Source organism: Sycon ciliatum, chromosome 3 (assembly GCF_964019385.1).
Source record: "Sycon ciliatum chromosome 3, ocSycCili1.1, whole genome shotgun sequence".
Taxonomy (NCBI): Eukaryota; Metazoa; Porifera; class Calcarea; order Leucosolenida; family Sycettidae; genus Sycon; species Sycon ciliatum.
In genome coordinates, this window is record NC_088645.1 from 25,598,244 (window position 1) to 25,616,488 (window position 18,245).

The 18,245-nt window shown below is 47.1% G+C and overlaps 3 protein-coding genes across 3 annotated transcripts in view; 2 read left to right on the forward strand and 1 right to left on the reverse strand.

The window, feature by feature from the left end:
• Nucleotides 1–1,429: 1,429 nt before the first annotated feature.
• On the reverse strand, nucleotides 1,430–15,012 carry LOC135811902 (ribosomal RNA-processing protein 7 homolog A-like). The gene is made up of 6 exons (XM_065325145.1): nucleotides 14,697–15,012; nucleotides 12,232–12,366; nucleotides 11,870–11,993; nucleotides 10,686–10,945; nucleotides 9,353–9,401; nucleotides 1,430–2,064 (listed from the first exon to the last, which is right to left on the reverse strand). The coding sequence occupies exons 1-6, from the start codon at nucleotides 14,856–14,858 to the stop codon at nucleotides 1,979–1,981; spliced, it is 816 nt and encodes a 271-aa protein (XP_065181217.1). The 5' UTR covers nucleotides 14,859–15,012; the 3' UTR covers nucleotides 1,430–1,978.
• Nucleotides 2,559–3,676, forward strand: LOC135812365 (uncharacterized). Its single transcript, XM_065325740.1, has 2 exons — nucleotides 2,559–3,059; nucleotides 3,196–3,676. The coding sequence occupies exons 1-2, from the start codon at nucleotides 2,559–2,561 to the stop codon at nucleotides 3,382–3,384; spliced, it is 690 nt and encodes a 229-aa protein (XP_065181812.1). The 3' UTR covers nucleotides 3,385–3,676.
• Nucleotides 15,013–15,340: 328 nt separating the features above from the next.
• LOC135811899 (ADP-ribosylation factor-binding protein GGA1-like) overlaps nucleotides 15,341–18,245 on the forward strand; it is a 14,093-nt gene continuing 11,188 nt past the window's right edge. Inside the window, exons 1-4 of the mRNA XM_065325142.1 lie at nucleotides 15,341–15,500; nucleotides 15,666–15,753; nucleotides 17,247–17,322; nucleotides 17,678–17,900. Coding sequence (XP_065181214.1) covers nucleotides 15,485–15,500; nucleotides 15,666–15,753; nucleotides 17,247–17,322; nucleotides 17,678–17,900 — 403 coding nt within the window. The 5' untranslated portion in view covers nucleotides 15,341–15,484. The remainder of the gene's footprint in view (nucleotides 15,501–15,665; nucleotides 15,754–17,246; nucleotides 17,323–17,677; nucleotides 17,901–18,245) is intronic.

An 18,245-nucleotide genomic window follows, 5' to 3' on the forward strand; every position in this document is an offset into this window, starting at 1 on the left:
ATGACTCTCATCCTTTGCACTGGGGCCCTCAGTTGCCTCAGGACGCCAAGAAAACCACCCATGCGTGCGCGGTAATGACGATAAAGCGATGGTGAATCAATTATCTTCTCTTCTCATGCAACAGCCACGCTCGTACTGACATGTATGGTGCCCACTGCACCCTCGGCCTGGCCTGGACTCTGATGTCTGACACTGATGATGGCACCATGCGACACCAACGGTATCATATCCCTAAAGTGTGGTCATGAATGCCATGGTCATAATCAGTCCCAGCTTTATTTAACAGCCCATCAAAGAAGTTAGCCGAAACCCGGTTCAGAGAGAATCCATGGCTGGCGGCCTGCTCGGAAGATCTTGGGATAGCACTTGCTGATTCTAGCCATCGCGACACACATGAAAGAAGGAAAGGAAGGCAAAGCATTATGAGGAACCAGTCGATCTGCCAACACCTGTGACCTGGACTCCTCCTAAAAGCACACCTCAGTGAGTGCACTGATTCACCATCCGCATCTGATCTGTGCAACCGCAGATATCTAGATGAGATGAGTTAGATAGTAAGTACTGTAAGTACAGTCAACGACTGCGGATATAACGACAATTCGCGAATAACGACAGAATTTCCATGCCCAGAGCAAAGTCCCATCCCACTGTAGTACATAATATTATTATAATGAGACTTCGGGTATAACGACACTTCGCGAATAAGGACACCTTTTTGATGCCCCGCCGAGTGTCCTTATATTCGCGAAGTTGACTGCAGTTACTTTAGTAAACTGTTAGTGCAATGGTGTGACATGTTGCACGATCATCTCATCATCAGTATACAGCGGATAGGGTCTCTGGCCCTGGGTGTCGTCAAGGACCAGTCCTACTCCTATTGACTGTCTACTCTTGGTAGCCATAGTAGCCTTGATGCGGCTTTCATTTTTCAAGCTATAGCTGGTCATGAATAATAATAGTGTCTTTACCATGGGGTAAAACACACACACACACACACTTGCCCACACAACTTCACATGCTCTCTTGCCCTTAGCTGCAAAGAACACACCGGCACAAAGCTCTCCTTCTCATCATTCTCGTGTGGGTTATGCATCCGCTGACAACTGCCTGACAGTGTGCGGCTATGGTCTTCTGGGATCTTTCATGCAATTTATGCATGTTGGTGAACTGGCCTTTGCGTGTTCAGATAGTCCATATTCGGTGGTATGTTACAAGCAGGGAGTAGTCGTTACAAGCTTCCCTCCCCTGTATGAAACCAGGCCTGCATCACACAGGATGCAACCGTGCATATCTTGAGGTGCAATCTAGAAAGAAGACGAGATGGGGGATACTTTCGTGCTTGTTTCAGCTCTCGCACCCCCCTCACACACATCACCCCCCCCCCCCCACACGCACATACAGTACACCCCTGCAAACCGCACAGGCAGTGTGTTGGAGCACTCGTATTATTTTCATTGTGGGTCATTTGATTGAGTGACGTGACAGAATGTCTAGATTTCTTTGCCTTGGTGGCAACTATTGTTGTCAATATTGCACAGCTACTGTGACCAAGGCATCTATTGCACAGACCGTAGCCTACAAGACACGTATGCATGGCACAACCACTCAGTATACTGTAGCCACATCAACACTACGCAACCCGCCGATGCATTCATGACATCGGAACCCATTGGCCGCAAGTATACTTCAAGATGCAATGTTGAACAATCCGTTGGCACCCTTGGCACACACCATGTAAACACGCCATGGAACACAGCATGGGCGGAGGGTTAATTTAATTTTTTTTACTACTAGCGACATTGGTGAAACTGAAAATACACCTGAGCAATGACGTCAAGTTGTTCAGGTTGCACAAACGAGAAGTTGGGGAGCATGAACGAAAGAGACGAGTACTGTACAAACAGAAGACGTGCAAGGCGAGTAGCTGACAATAGGCAACACACACACACACACACACACACACGGTGCGCTTCCATGATCAGAACGGTCGGAACTTGCGTGCGGAGCGCATTTCCTTGATCTTCTCCTTGTCCTCTTCGAACTTGCGACGCAGCTGCGCAATCTCTGCAAGTGGCAACCAACACAGGGAGCAAATAATACGAAAATGAAAGCACTACTCCACACACTCACATTAACCCTTTATGTACTGAAAAAATTGTACACAGACTGAATTTGATCTCGACTCACCTCGAATTCTATAATTAGAGACCTTTCGCTAACGATTTTCGTACACCATTTTCGTAGTGCGGGAACGAGGTTACGAAGATCTTACGGAAGTTCGTCTGATCTGGACGGAAAAAGCCACTTTCAACGAATATTGCTTTCGTTCTTGTTTGGCGGGATTTGTTTCAGATTTTTCAGACTTTTCCCTCTACTCTTTCTCTTATCCCTAACCGTAAACGTGTCAGTGTACTATGGCTTCAAATTTACCTGCACCTGTTCCTCCGACACCTATTACACCGGATAGGCAACGGATAGTTTGGGACTCAGGCATGGACTTGGTCCTGCTCAGACAGATTCGTGGATCAGGAAATCCTTTTGTCCGTGGTTCGTCGGTAATGGATGATGTCGTGGATGAACTATCCTCACAAGACCGGCGATTCGGCAATTTAAAAAAGAAAGGCGCTTCAGATAGGCTGCACCTGCTGATGTCGAAGCAGAAATCCAAAGATAGCAAAAGCAAATCGGCCTCTGGTATTGTAGAGGACTTCTCCGAAGCAGACGTGCTTCTAACCGAGCTACAGGAGCTGAAGGCCGAGAAGGAGCAAGCCGCAGTGGCAGTGGTGACAGCCAAGCATGCGGAAAAGGCTGTGGCCGAGCAGATGCGAGCCGATGCTTGTAGGACCCTTTCGGAGAAATCTTCAGCGGAAGACCGGCCCCAGAAAACCAAGCGGAGCAGCACGTACGATCAAGCGGATCCTATTATTACGTACCTCGAGAAGAAAAATGATGCTCTTCTCAAGATTGAGGAGAGAAAAGTGTATTTGGAGGAGGAGAAGTTTGCTGCTTCTCATGGTGCAAATGCAGTCGCACTGGAGGAGCGAAGACTCGCGCTGCAGGTATGACCCATTTTTACTTTCATGCTGTATAGAATAAATTTCAAGAGAAAATGCTTTAAATTGTTCATGTGTTCAATTGTTTTTTTGTTTATTGAATTTTCTGATTTCTGTTGGTGATTCTGTTCATGTTACCCAGGAGAGGGAGATGGCCCTGAAGGAAGAGGCTCAACGGGACGAGCTTGCGTCAAAAAAGAAAAAGGAACAAGAAGAGAGCAAGAAAGCAGAAGATGACCGTCAAGATCGCAAGCAAAAGGCAGAACAGGACCGCGAGGAACGCAGTATGTTTCTGCAGCTAATGGCAGCCACTGTCAAAAAAATGCAATAGCTTTTTCACTTCTTCACGAAGGAACAGCCCTTGCTTTGTAGCTTATCCACTAGTCCCGCTTTCACCCAGCACTTCACAGTTGTATACCTGTAACCATTCCAATGTTAACGTCATTCTAACCAGTGTTATCAATGCCTTTTGACCAATTTCACCATGGAATTTCATTGAACAGATATAACAGAGTCTTCACCATTCCATAATTGAATGAATGACTAAACGTAGTCTGTTTTTAAAACTGCTAAGTAGAGGGAATATCCACAGCCAAGATGTTTACAGTTCTTTCATGGTCTAAGTGTTTGTTGTAAAATGGAGAGATGGCACAGCAACAGAATGATGTAGTGCTGACATCATTGTAGATACTCTGCTAAGGTAGGTGGAGATAAGTTGAAATACTTTGATGTCTTGTTGCCTTCTCGGCAGATGGTACGGCAATTTGTGAGGAGTGCAGACACCTTGTAGTAGGCAGCAACGGGCTGAAGCATGATCTTCTGCTGCTTCTTGAAATCATTGAACGCCCACTGTGCAACGACGTCACCAAAGCTCCATTCCACCACCATACGTGCAGAATTCATAGCTGTATTGAATTCCTGTTGCTCAGCTGTTAACGCAGCTCCTTGATATCCCTTCATAAGAAACGGCGACAGTGGGTATGCGGGATCTCCATACAGTGCACATGGCTGACCATTTGGTTTCCTGGCAAACTGTTGCAGCCTAGGCAGCAAACCACTTTCCAAGAGAACACCTGAATCATGCCGTCTGCCTTCAACGGGACCAAATAAATGGCAAATCAAGCCATCTGGTGTGACACAGGACTGGTATTTGAGGGCATGAACCCGTTTATGTCCATTGTAGAACATGCGCTGGTGAATAGACGGCTTGCAAACACTCCTAACTGTGCCAGCAATGAAGCCCCATACATCCAGTGGCACACTTGTCTTTCGTCGGACTGCCTGGCAATACTTGGCAAATCTGGCAGGTGTCAGGAACTGGTGGGTAAACGGATCAGTCAACAAACCATCCCAATTCCTGAAAATCCATTGCAGGGTGATATTGAACACGACGCTCAGTGATGGTTTGGACCTCCCAAATTCTTCGCACATATCACCAAGAGTGTTAGGATACGAAAGACGCCTCAAAACCACCAGCAGCCCTTCCAATCCTGTCCAACAGTGTCGTGACGGAGCACGAAACCTCGCTGGGAGGCTGAGCCGTTCAAGCAACTCCATAACCTGTGCTTTCGTGAAGCGATATCTGCGAGAACATGTCTCCTCATCAATTTTTTCAAAGTTTAATCGATTACCCACATGCTGAGGGAGATTCGCACAGGTATCTTCAGTTATGCAATGGATGAGAAGTAGGAGCTCCTCTTCATCCAACATTCCATTCTCGTGCTCAAGAAGGAACAGAGATAAAAGCATTTTGAATTTTTGATGATTGAGTCAGATCCTGGCTATAGCATACAATTACAGACCGGTCGTAGCTTGAGTGATCATGGAGTGGAGATAGGAGGAAATCAAAAAACCAGCGTGGGGAATAGAAGGGTGCAAAGTTCAGGTCATGAACTGCGCACCGCCGGTGAGAAATATGTTGCTACGACAACAACGCAACGAAATGTGGACATGCGAGCGAAACGAAAAATTTACGAAACTTCGGTACGTAATCCAGACCAAAGGAAAATTAACGAAAATCGTTAGCGAAAGGTCCGTATTATCTGGGTCATAACTTTAGTCTCCTTTTGACGATTTTTTCAATCTTGGGCTTCCTGGAAAGCTCGTCGCAAGAGGAACACATTGAGCCCACGCTTGCCACCACGAAGGTCAAAACGCCAGCGCTACAGCCCAGCGTCTTAGCTGCAACGCCAATATTTCGACAGAAGTCGTCTTGCATCAGCCATTTCGCTCTCCTTGCTCGTAACAACTAACTGTTACTTCAAAAAAATTTCACAAACTGCCATGAGTCCGTTTACCATTTTTGAACGTGTTTCTACGTCACTGCATGCCCAGAATGATGGGGAAATCCCTCATTCAAATTTGCGCGAGCGACTATTGAGCGACATTTGCCGCGATTCGACTTTCGAGCTTCGTAACTCTGGAACCACACATCGGAGCGCTTCAGCGATTGTTTCAATGGACAGCTGGGAGTTTTATCTTTGACCTACATACTTTATAATACTCATAAAAAGGACACACTTCAGGCTCATTACAAACATCTTGAAAGTTTTTGTCTTCACAAGTATACTTTCAAGCCTTCTCATCAGGTGAAATACAGGCAAGAGAAAAGGAACAGGAACAGTGGATTAAATACAGTAAGAAGGTGGTAAAACAGCGCAAAAAGAAAGAAAGAAAGAAAGAAGATAGCTAAAGTAAACAGCGAAAATTGCAATAATGACACAAAGGTGCAAATGCGAGAAAACTCAATAAGCGCGACATGTAGTGCGACAACAAGAGACAACCACTGGACATACATGTAACTAACGAGGTTTTGACGACCTACCTAACAGCCTAAGTGTGAATTTGATTTGTTTCTGTTTGCAAAGGTTGGGTTTCCTTGTGTGGATGTATACAGCTTCCAAAACATTCAGCAATCTAGCACTGCGTACACGTGACACAATCGAAAAACAATCATCCGAATACACAGCACGACAATCAGGATGCTCAAACAAATGACTAGCAATGGACGACTCATACTTATCAGAACTAACATCAGAACAATCAGCATGTGCGGTGGACACATCCGATTTCACATGGCTAGTCGAGTGGACCCTAGCCGTTGCCTCTGTCTGTGCTTTAGTCGCTGCCATCGCCGCCGTTGCCGATCTTGTTATTCTTCTGGTTGATGTGGTTCCTGTCACTGCCACGCACGTAGGTGTCTTGTCCGGTTGTTTTTCTGGTGGTCTAGTTAATTGTGAGGTGACGTTCCTTGGTGTTGATGCCGCTGCGTTGGACCATCTTGTACCAGGATGATTCTTTGCTGGACGTCCCCTCCGTGGTCGAGTGGATCGTGCGTGTTGTGGAATAAGGTGTAGCGGTGCGTGTTGTCGGATGCGTGCGTCCAGATGTTGAAGAGTCCTACCTACATATCGGCTCTCACATTGCCGACACTCGAAGTGATAAATCAACTTGGATAATTGGCCTGTAGGTAGGACGTCCTTCCTCACCGTGAACGCACGCACCGTGGAGTAGATGAAGCGAATATGAACATTATGGTAATTGGACTCCACGGCAGACTTAACCCGACGCTGAACCATACGTGATACTGACTCGCCCTTCCACGGTAAACATAGGTATACTGGATTAGCGGAAACTTCAGCATTCTTCTTTGGACTGGTCTCAGTTACATACTTCACAATAACAGACTCGGGGTATCCATTGAGACGAAAAAGCGCACGTAACTTCTCCAACTCCTGCTCCAACCTTGAAGACGAACAAAGGCGACGTGCACGATCCACCAAATTACGCAACAAATTGATCTTATACAGTGTCGCGCAAAACGAAGTCATTGATATTTGCTGCGAAACGCTATATCATCGCTCACTATGTCCGCCTGGCGAGTTACGTGAAGATTCGTTCCGCGAAATGATCCGCTTGGTAACGTCAGGTGTGGAGTTTTCCTTTGATGGTGTCATGTATCGACAGATTGATGGTGTTGCTATGGGTTCGCCCCTTGGTCCTGTTTTGGCAAATATATTTGTTGGTTATTACGAATGTCAGATTCCGGTTAGTTTGATGCCCCCATTGTATGTGAGATTTGTCGATGATTCTTTCTCGTATTTTCAGTCTGAGGCTCAGTGCCTCCAATTTCGTGATCTGCTGAGGAAGGTTGTTGATGGTATGTTGGATTTCACGTGTGAATTTGAGGAGTCAGATCGTCTACCTTTTCTTGATGTGCTCGTTGAGAAGTCAATTGATGGTGGTGTTGTCACGTCGGTCTATCGCAAGCCTACGTTCACTGGCTTGTACATTGTTTGGGATTCGTTTTGCGCGACACTGTATAAGATCAATTTGTTGCGTAATTTGGTGGATCGTGCACGTCGCCTTTGTTCGTCTTCAAGGTTGGAGCAGGAGTTGGAGAAGTTACGTGCGCTTTTTCGTCTCAATGGATACCCCGAGTCTGTTATTGTGAAGTATGTAACTGAGACCAGTCCAAAGAAGAATGCTGAAGTTTCCGCTAATCCAGTATACCTATGTTTACCGTGGAAGGGCGAGTCAGTATCACGTATGGTTCAGCGTCGGGTTAAGTCTGCCGTGGAGTCCAATTACCATAATGTTCATATTCGCTTCATCTACTCCACGGTGCGTGCGTTCACGGTGAGGAAGGACGTCCTACCTACAGGCCAATTATCCAAGTTGATTTATCACTTCGAGTGTCGGCAATGTGAGAGCCGATATGTAGGTAGGACTCTTCAACATCTGGACGCACGCATCCGACAACACGCACCGCTACACCTTATTCCACAACACGCACGATCCACTCGACCACGGAGGGGACGTCCAGCAAAGAATCATCCTGGTACAAGATGGTCCAACGCAGCGGCATCAACACCAAGGAACGTCACCTCACAATTAACTAGACCACCAGAAAAACAACCGGACAAGACACCTACGTGCGTGGCAGTGACAGGAACCACATCAACCAGAAGAATAACAAGATCGGCAACGGCGGCGATGGCAGCGACTAAAGCACAGACAGAGGCAACGGCTAGGGTCCACTCGACTAGCCATGTGAAATCGGATGTGTCCACCGCACATGCTGATTGTTCTGATGTTAGTTCTGATAAGTATGAGTCGTCCATTGCTAGTCATTTGTTTGAGCATCCTGATTGTCGTGCTGTGTATTCGGATGATTGTTTTTCGATTGTGTCACGTGTACGCAGTGCTAGATTGCTGAATGTTTTGGAAGCTGTATACATCCACACAAGGAAACCCAACCTTTGCAAACAGAAACAAATCAAATTCACACTTAGGCTGTTAGGTAGGTCGTCAAAACCTCGTTAGTTACATGTATGTCCAGTGGTTGTCTCTTGTTGTCGCACTACATGTCGCGCTTATTGAGTTTTCTCGCATTTGCACCTTTGTGTCATTATTGCAATTTTCGCTGTTTACTTTAGCTATCTTCTTTCTTTCTTTCTTTCTTTTTGCGCTGTTTTACCACCTTCTTACTGTATTTAATCCACTGTTCCTGTTCCTTTTCTCTTGCCTGTATTTCACCTGATGAGAAGGCTTGAAAGTATACTTGTGAAGACAAAAACTTTCAAGATGTTTGTAATGAGCCTGAAGTGTGTCCTTTTTATGAGTATTATCGCATTTTTGTCTCAGAGGAAACTGTCTACATACTTTAGTTTTCGGATATAACCCAGGAACGACTGAGTTACGATCGATTGAAATTTTGAAAAGTGTACAGTCCGTACACAAAGGGTTAATACAGTTTATATTGACAGGCATGGTTACGCTTTGATGCCCCCCCCCCCCCCCCCCCCAAAGCGTGTGACAACAGGATGAATGAATGGACAAGATCCTGGATAGGAGAAACTTTGGCGCAAACCCCTTGTCAATGTCCGACGCAGCACAGTTCTGGCTCTCGCAAGCAAGGAAAAGACGAACACAGTGTGACAGTGCCATAGATTGACATGCACATACATAGTACAGTGCTAGTAAGTAAAGTTTGCACGTCCGCGTTACCACCGGCTATACAATTGCGTTGAGAAACACAACCAGCTTAGGAAGTTTCGCATGTGCCAGGCCACCACCATGCCTGTGCTACCAGGGTGGCAGACAGTGCAAGTACTCAATGAAATCCGATTCCGTGGGAAAAGTACGCGCCAGGCGCTGTGCAGCCATAGACTTGTGAACACTGGGCTGTGAAATAGCGCGGGACACAAACTTGAGCCACACGATCGGATTTCAATGAGCAGCACTGTAGTTTACTGCACATCCGTGAGACCATCACGCCAACAGGGGCTCTCACTTACGTTCTCTCTTCTTTTCGCGATGCTGGAACTGGTAGAAGTGCAGCAGCTCCTGTATTGGAAATACACCCCACACGCACACAGGTATGCAGACACATTTTAGACACAGGATGGCAACTGCACTAGATCGATGGATAAAGCGGCGTCTCAAACCGAACGCCGTTCAACCAGTCTACAGTCACAAGTAAGGTTAGCAGCACAGACTGCTGATACTTGACGGCAGAAGAGCAAGAGCTATTGGATACGGGAAAAAGGACGGGTCATTTTCCCAGCCATTGCCAATCCTAACGTACTGAGAAAGCAATGCCTGGCAGAGCAGATCGAGTACACGAAGACGCCTCTCAGATAGGGTACAGTGGAGATCGGATATAACGACCTTGCATATAACGACAGAGTGAAGTTTAGGGACACAATTCTGTTGCCCAAGTCGTATAGTAAGTCCTTTGTGAAGATCGGGTTTAGTGACAGATCGAATATAGTGACATTTTGTTCTCTCCCGAAGGAGTGTCGCTATATCCAATCTCCACCGTACCCGCACAGTTGCTCAACCCAGCCCGACTGTGCACAATCAATTCGTAGCGCATGCAGTAACCAGCACCCCCCCCCCTGTACGTATACAGCACAAAGGGTGCACTGGCTCTCTGGTGTTGGCAACCATGAATTTCCACTGCATTGGCACCAGTGGTAGCAAACGCCGTGCAAACACACACGAATACTGTTAACGCCATTATTCTAGCGGGCCGCAAATACCGTATTTCCTTGATTAATGGACCATGCTCGAATACTAGACCATGCTCAAATAGTAGACTCTCCTCGAGGCCTCACGGAAAAATAGTAGACCATGCCCGAATAAGAGATCCGGTCTCTTATTTGAGTTCATCGCTTTGCGCATGCACACTAAGAAAGCACGTGGTGGATCAAAAAAGTACGCGATATTAGGTTGCGCAACTACAATTTTTGTAGTGGCTAGTGCTTTCTTTCATTATTTGAGCACGGTCCACTATAAGTTCTATATTATGACGTGTTAAAAATCCACCATTTCCAGCGATGTGCCGATGAAAATATAGTGGACCGCGCTGAAATAATGGACCATGCCCAAATAAGAGACCGGGGGTCCAACCCTCTTCAAAAAACAAAAGACCGGGTCTATTAATCGAGGAAATACGGTATACCGATTTTCCTAAATTTGACCAGTTTACGCGTACCAAAGGTAACGATTCTCACTCATTCTCAATGCTCACTCGCAACAGTATATGTATCGATTTCTGGATAACGTTTTCTATTTTAACGACCGATTCCTCTTCGTTAACTCGTTAGGCTTTTACAGTAAACTAACCTTGTCTTTCTGCTCCTTGCGAAGGCGACGGCGCTCTTTGGGAGTGAGTTGCCTCGTTTTCGCCAGGGTCGTGGTGGCCACGGACTTCTTCGAGCCGCGGGTGACTTCGATCCAGCCCTCCTCATCCGGCCGTCCGGCTGCCCTCTCGGCCTTAGTCTTCTCCTGGGCTACGCGTGCCTCGTAGGTCTCGATGTACGCTGACGCTGAGCGATGGAGCAGGGCAGGGTCAGGCCACCGCTGACGATAATCCTGGCACCATTCTGAAACAAGTGCACACACACGCACACACAGACACACACAGAGAGAGAGAGAGAGAGAGAGAGAGAGAGAGAGAGAGAGAGAGAGAGAGAGAGAGAGAGAGAGAGAGAGAGAGAGAGAGAGAGAGAGACAGCGAGAGAGACAGAGACAGAGAGAGAGGCAGAGAGACAGAGACAGAGACAGAGAGAGAGAGAGAGAGAGAGAGAGAGAGAGAGAGAGAGAGAGAGAGAGAGAGAGAGAGAGAGAGAGAGAGAGAGAGAGAGAGAGAGAGAGAGAGAGAGAGAGAGAGAGAGAGAGAGAGAGAGAGAGGGAGAGAGAGAGAGAAAGAGAGAGAGAGAGACACACACACAGAGGCAAAGATGTTACTCCTCATATTTTGATCAGTGAGAAGGGGTTCTAGAGAGCAACTGATGATGCCTTTGAGTTCTGGTTTTTACTGTACAGCCATAGGCCTCCATTGAGGCATTGACTGAGGAATAGCATGCACAGACTTCCAAAAGACTAAAGGAAGCCGATATGTAAAAGAGAGAGAGAAGCCTGTCAGCTTTGTGCCCTATTATCACACTTTCTGACTGTTTATCATCTTGTTACAGATGTGGATAGTTGCTGCATAGCTCGTTCTCATGTGTTTCTTCTCTCTTTTTTTTACTCAGCATCCGAGTTTAAGCCTATATGACAAGGCTATACAGCACAGGAAACAGATCACCTCTTTCCCTGCAAAAGAAAACCGACTACACGAGAGGCCACTGTCACTGATGACATACAAACATACTTGTGCAACACGATGTTCTCTCATTGTCTGAGGGATACTTCAAGCGTCACATTCTGATTTACAGCAATTTATGATCACTGTGCTTTGTTGTGTGGAGCACGCAAATCATTGTTTTCCCCAGCAAGAAACGGCGTGCAGTTGAATGCTAACTCACTTGTGATGCCCGATGCAAGAGGCCGAGCTTCTGTTGACAGAACGACAACATCCTTGTACTTGTCCTTGACTGCTGTGCTGAGATGTTGCCCATCTTCGAACACCACATAGCCACAGCGAAAACCCTGGATAAAGAACAACAACAAGACTAGTTCAGGCATTCAATGAAATAACGGTGGAGGTGACTCTCTCATTGTCCAAGGGCCATCGCGACGATAACGACATTGGTGATAGCCCCACCACCACAGAGACACACACAGACACAGACACACCCACTACCACCCGAAGGCACACACAGATACATACACACATCCTCACACCCCCCCCCCCCCCCACACACACACAGCGCAGCACTATACGTACGGGTGACGTAGCGGGCGGTCTGAAGTAATCCTCCTCCTCTGTGCGCTCCTCTGCTGTCGTCACGTTTCCTGGCTTGGACCGCAAGTGAACGGCAGAAATGGGACCAAAACGTTCAAATATGTGCCGTACTGAATCCTGCGGGGAATAGCGAGATAAATTGTGCATGTTGGAACAGAATCACTCAAAACATGAAGAACAACCATACACAATAGGTCCAGTAAACATACCTGGGATTGTGTTGGGGGAGAAAGATTTTTTGTCAACGGCGTGTTCATGGACGCATTGTTCACAATGTTTAGTCTAGCATCAGGTTTGCAATCTTTCAAGCCAGGTACATGTATTTCTACATGAGTGCGTAGTTGGCGCCACTAGCGCTATCTTTCAAAGTGCTATTTTGTCAATGCTCTGACCGCCAAATTGCCGGCTATAAGGACTTGCTTGCTACCTTGTTAATCGACATAAGTGCGTGTAAGCCCAAGACTGGGGGGCATGTGCCCAAAGGTCACATTCACAAGACATTTCTATTCAAGCTGGGCTTTCGCATGTACAGTAAAACCAAGAGTACATAACCCCCCAGAGTGTGCAACGCCTGATCCAGCTCTGCATAGGGTCTTCGTCGAGCGTAATCGAATCTTCTGATGTCATGCGTATACTCCACACCAGCACAAGGCCGGTCTCGAGGCAGGGCACCGTTGTTTTTGATCCGAGAGAGCCTGCAACTCCCCGGGTTCCCCTCAGATGTGCACGGTATTATGACGCTAAGATCCGATTACGCTCGACCAAGACCCAATGCAGAGCTGGATCAGGCGTTGCACACTCTGGGGGGTTATGTACTCTTGGTAAAAACCTGTCAAGGTGAAACCGCCTGTCCAAGCGGACCACTACAACTGGGATTAAGTATGACTGTAATTTCTGGTCAACTGACCCTGGATAAGAAGACCACCTATGCAAGGGACCAGATCTGTAAGGTCCCTTGAGTGGCACGAGGAAAACATGGATGCAGTGAATGGGATTTTCGGTCTTTGACCACTCGCTGGTGAGCTGATCTACTCACCTCCCGCCACTTTAGGAGCTGCATCTGGGCCTTGATCCTTGAAGGGTGATAGCAATCCTACGGATGCGGAAAACCCGGCCTCTAGCCAAGTCTGACGCGAACCGTGAGTTTAAAAAAAAATGTTGACTGGTCGGTCGGCTTAGGGCATGTTCGATTGGTAGGATCAGGATCCCGATCCACCGGATCCACTGGATTCGCACCCTTTCGATTGGTCGAATCCGGATCCAGATCCTTCGGATTTGGATCCGGTCAACCCACCTCGGGGAGCAGGGTTGACCGGATCCAACGGATCCAAATGTGGCCTTTGTGCGTATATGGCGGGTAAAAATCATTTTTGTACACATTGTGGTACGCACACGTGGATAGAGATAGAGCTTGTTGACTTTTGGTACGACGCACGCGATGAGTACGACGTTCACCCTTTTGGGTGACTTGTGAGCGCCATTGTCAACATGGCAACAGTCAAGGTCCAAAATAAAGTGTTCAGTTGAATCTGAAGGATCCGAAGGATCTGAGATCTGGATCCCGATCCCGATCCTTACCAATCGAACATGCCCTTAGACAGATTTCACTGTACGTCACTACACGTACGTACAATGTTCGCCTTTTTTGTTTTTGTTTTGTTTTGCCAAATGATTACGTTGTAACGGTACTAGTACCCAGATTACCCTCTGATGTGCGTGCTGTTTGGCTACTTTAGGCATGTGTGCCTTCACCATCTCATTATTATTCAGCCATAAATACAGCCGCAGTGGCTGTTCGACGACGTCCAACGAGAATCCAATGAAGACGAAATGTATGTCACAGTCACGCCAAGTCCTAGCCGTGCCATCTTCTATGCACCAAGTGATGCCTGGTGTACCGCAGGACCGGCGGAAGCAGCTTTTGATCGGTCCGGCCATGCCACCGCCGTTCATACCTACGGTGGGTACAGGTGACCCGTGACACCAGTTGGTGGTCAAAGGTTCCACCGCCCCTGTACCAGCCTGCTATGTCAGATATCATCAGCCCTGCTCCAACCATGCGCCGTATACAATCTCATGGCGGTGGTGGCACTGAGACGGAGAGCTCTGTGCCAGATTGGTACTTTGCAGCTTGGACAACGTGTGTGGAAAGGCGTAAAATAATATTACTGCCATGTCGGTGTGTCTTTTAATACCACCATCTTATTCAGCACACGAAGCACAGAAGCCATAATTATAGTTTCGACTAGGCCTTTCATACTATTACTTTTCAAGTCAAATACAATGGTGAAAGGCCTAGTCGAAACTATATGGCTTCTGTGCTTCGTGTGCTGATTTGCTTTCCTCCAACCAAGAGTCTATTCGCCATAATTTATTATTATTTTTCAAATTCCAAATCCTAGACGAAACAAGTTTCAAAATGCAGTCAGAAAGTCTTATTCATTTACCTCATCACAAAATGGTGGCACATTCAGCACGAATAGGGTGCGATCTGGTGGTGTTGCATCCGACTCTATACGCACATTGTGCTTCTTGATATACACACAGTGCGATGACTGGCACGTCTCGTCAAACTTCACACGAACGGTGCGAAAGCCACCGATATCCATAGTTCCTGTCGCGTGTAGTGAAGGCGTCTGTAATTCGCAGACGTGTAGATATTACAGCAAGTAACACGAATGCAATGAATGTGCTCCAGGATTGAGCGTTGGAGGTGAAATACTACAAACTTCCTGATAAACAGGCTGTTCACAACAAAATGTTCAGATAAAAGTTTGATTTTCCAGAGATCGACGTTTTTTTGCACAATAATGATTATTTCACGGCAAGTGTCGGCTTGCGTGCGTACGAATCCATGGCAACCGTGCCCAGATAGGCTAGCGCGCTAGCTCTACTCTAGCGATAGCGCGATAATCAGCTCGAGATCAGATTCTATTTCGAGTCAGAGATATCGCAAACTTTTGCGGCTAGTGACGTAGAGTCGTTCTTCCACCGTCAACACGATGCTTCGTCATCGATCATCCTGATCCTGATCATGCATGTCACGGCACGGGGCTTGGCTGGATCTACATCGAGTCGAGTCACGGGCGGCCTTGACTTGATTTCCCTGATTTTCAAGTGGTTTGGCTTTGTTGAAGGAAGGGGGTTTGGGGCTGCTGTTTTCGTGGCCAGCTGCTGCTTGCTTGCTGCACAAAGTGCAGCCTCTAGTAAGACCTAATCTTCATAGGCCGCAGCCATGGACGCCGCATTGGGTAAGTTTCATAGTGCTCAAATTTGCATAACAACACCAAATCGTTATTGAGAAAAATCTTTGTAAATACACGTAATTGGGTACATTTGGAAGGTCACCAATTCTTGTTCGGAGCTGCACGGATTTTGGATCGTTTATTATGCACGATTTTTATTGTCCTGCGCAGATCGCGCCTGCGATCCCAAGCGGACGGATAGAGAGAGGGGAGCGGGCATGACAAGATTTGTCAACTTTGTCAATAAAGAGCAAGATGGGTAAGTCGTACAGTTGTCACGTTACATTTGAATTTGGCCAGGCATCTGTAGCGAGATAGCTTCTGCGTAAAATTCTTAAAAAAATTTAATTGATAATCACTGCCACACTCTACGTGGAAACAAGCTCCCCTATATATGCGTACATGTGCATCAGGAGGGTTGGCATCTAGGGACACGACCCGAGTGACTGTAATGTGGAACGATGTGGATGTCGCTTGTGGTCTGCCAGTTCCAGTCGCCCTAGGTGCAGGGCTGATGGGCACCCTGTAAGAAGACCTTAGGGTCTGTTGGGAATGCCCAAGGACAATAATAAAGCAATAAATGTTGTTTCCGCGGCGTTTATTCATAAAAATAAAATACAATACAAAAAAATACAATTCAATACACGCTCACATAGGGCTGTCGGCATCACTGGTCTGAGCCGCGCTTGGCATCAGCAGGTCAAGGCGGTGATTGCGAATCGCATGTACCACTGGCCACGTAGAACTTCCCAATCCGGGGTCGAGAGTCGGACTCGAGACGCACATCGTTTCGGGTACTGTAAAACCGGAAAAATTCGGTGGAGATTTATTTTCGGTAACTTCAGTACAGGTAACTTTTACCTAAAATAAAACCCGACCTAAAATTCAACCATGCCATGCCACACATTGTGTGAGGTGCATTTTTGGATCTGGAAAGCTGGTTTATCGAAATTTTCGCGCTCCGTTGATTTTGGGAAATACGGAAAACATTACAGCACCGAAAATTCCCGGTTTTACAGTACTATGACCCAGGGTCTGCGCCACTGGTACGGCTATGGCCGTACCGGTTTCTAGCACCGCCAGATTTCACAGATTGTCCAGTGTCTGATCATTGTGCGGGGGAGGTACAAATAGGCTGCTAGTATCCTCGCTAGAGCCTCTCACCCCTAAACTGTTCACCGTGTGTCCTGTAAGGGCTACTGTACTGAGGCGCATGCGCCGGTGCCCTTCAAGGGGGGGGGGGGGTTCCGGGGCATCCCCTGGGAAATTTTTCAAAAAAATGAAGCAAAATCCTGCATTTTTGAGCGAAGGGGGGGGGGTTCCGGGCACCCATAAACCCATACGGGGCACGCGCGTGGTACTAACTGTGTACATGCACATAACATTGTATCTGTTGCTAGCGACATGTGTACAATGTAGCTGGAACAACCAGATAGATGGGCTAGTTGATTGTATCGACACAAATCCAACCGCATGATACCCTATGGTGATTTGTTGATGCCATCTTAATTATGGTCCGTAAGATCGTACACGTGATAAGTTCTTCTTGTGACCAGATGAGACCACGCGACCAGCATGACCGACCTCGTGCGACCCCTAGATGCTTGGGGTTCAACTGGAATTGGAATCAGCAATTCTGTCTAGTATGGTCATGTGATAGGTGTAAAACCACTCTAAATATGGCATACGTCCTGTGTTGCTTGGCAAGCCTAAGCTTATAGTGGTTTTACGTGTGGTGTATGTGATGTTCAGACCGCAGATTGCCATCAAACTTCTCATTGCCAAATACCAGAGTTCTACAGAAGGCGTTGTCCTGTCCGCTTTGGAGGTGAGTTGGGTTATCTGCTGCAGCTAACATGCATTCTGCTGTGTGTTGTGTGCATGCGTGCGTGTGTGTGTGCTTATGTGTGGGTGGGTGTGGGTATTGGTGTATGTGCGTGCGTGCATGTGTTCTGGCGCTTGGCTTCCGTATTTACTTGCACTTGATTTTCGTATCTCAACTTGTTTCATTTGCTCTGCTCGTTATGTGTTTTCTTGGCGACCCCCGTATTCTCCGTGTTTGTGTGTTGTGAGTGTGTGCATGCGTGTGTCTGTCTGTGTGTGCATGTGTCTGTGTGTCTGTGCACGTGTGTGTCTGTGTGTGTTTGTGTCTGTGCGTGCGTGTGTATATGTACGTGTATCAGGTCACCGAGTCATGCGTACGTTCATGTGGCAAACGCTTCCATGACGAGATCGGCAAATTCCGCTACCTGAACGAGTTGATCAAGCTGGTGTCCCCGAAGTATTCAGCCGATCGTACTCCCCCAGCTGCCAAGAAGAAGATCAAAACATTGCTTTACAACTGGAGTGAAGGCCTCAACCATCATCCAAAGATGAGAGAAGCATTTATGATGCTCAAAAATCAAGGTGTGTGCCCGTACTTGCGCGTGTGTCTGTGTCTGCGTCTGTGTACAAGGAGAGTGGAGCAAAGATGGGAAACTGTCAACTTCATGCTTTTTATAACCTTCTATGTTCCTTTCAATGGCAGACATGCCTAACATATGGCTGACTGGCTTCTGGGGGTGGGGGGGGGGGGGGGAACTTGTCCCAGAATCAGCAGGTTTAGCCATTCGAAACATTTTTGATTGTGACTGCACCGAGTTCATCACCCCTTTTTTTCCGGGACAGGTATCACTGTGTGTATGAAGACTGAAGTTGCTCTGCACCGCACCACGGGGGGGGCTGTTCTTGGGTCCAATACCCATGTTTTTG

Coding starts and splice junctions, on each gene's coding strand:
- LOC135812365 (XM_065325740.1), top strand. CDS start 2,559: ATGGATGATGTCGTGGATGAACTATCCTCACAAGACCGGCGATTCGGC. Junction 3,060..3,195: donor AGCGAAGACTCGCGCTGCAG/GTATGACCCATT, acceptor CATGTTACCCAG/GAGAGGGAGATGGCCCTGAA.
- LOC135811902 (XM_065325145.1), bottom strand. CDS start 14,858: ATGGATATCGGTGGCTTTCGCACCGTTCGTGTGAAGTTTGACGAGACG. Junction 10,946..11,869: donor TCTTGCATCGGGCATCACAA/GTGAGTTAGCAT, acceptor CACTTGTTTCAG/AATGGTGCCAGGATTATCGT. Junction 9,402..10,685: donor GCAAGGAGCAGAAAGACAAG/GTTAGTTTACTG, acceptor TTTCCAATACAG/GAGCTGCTGCACTTCTACCA.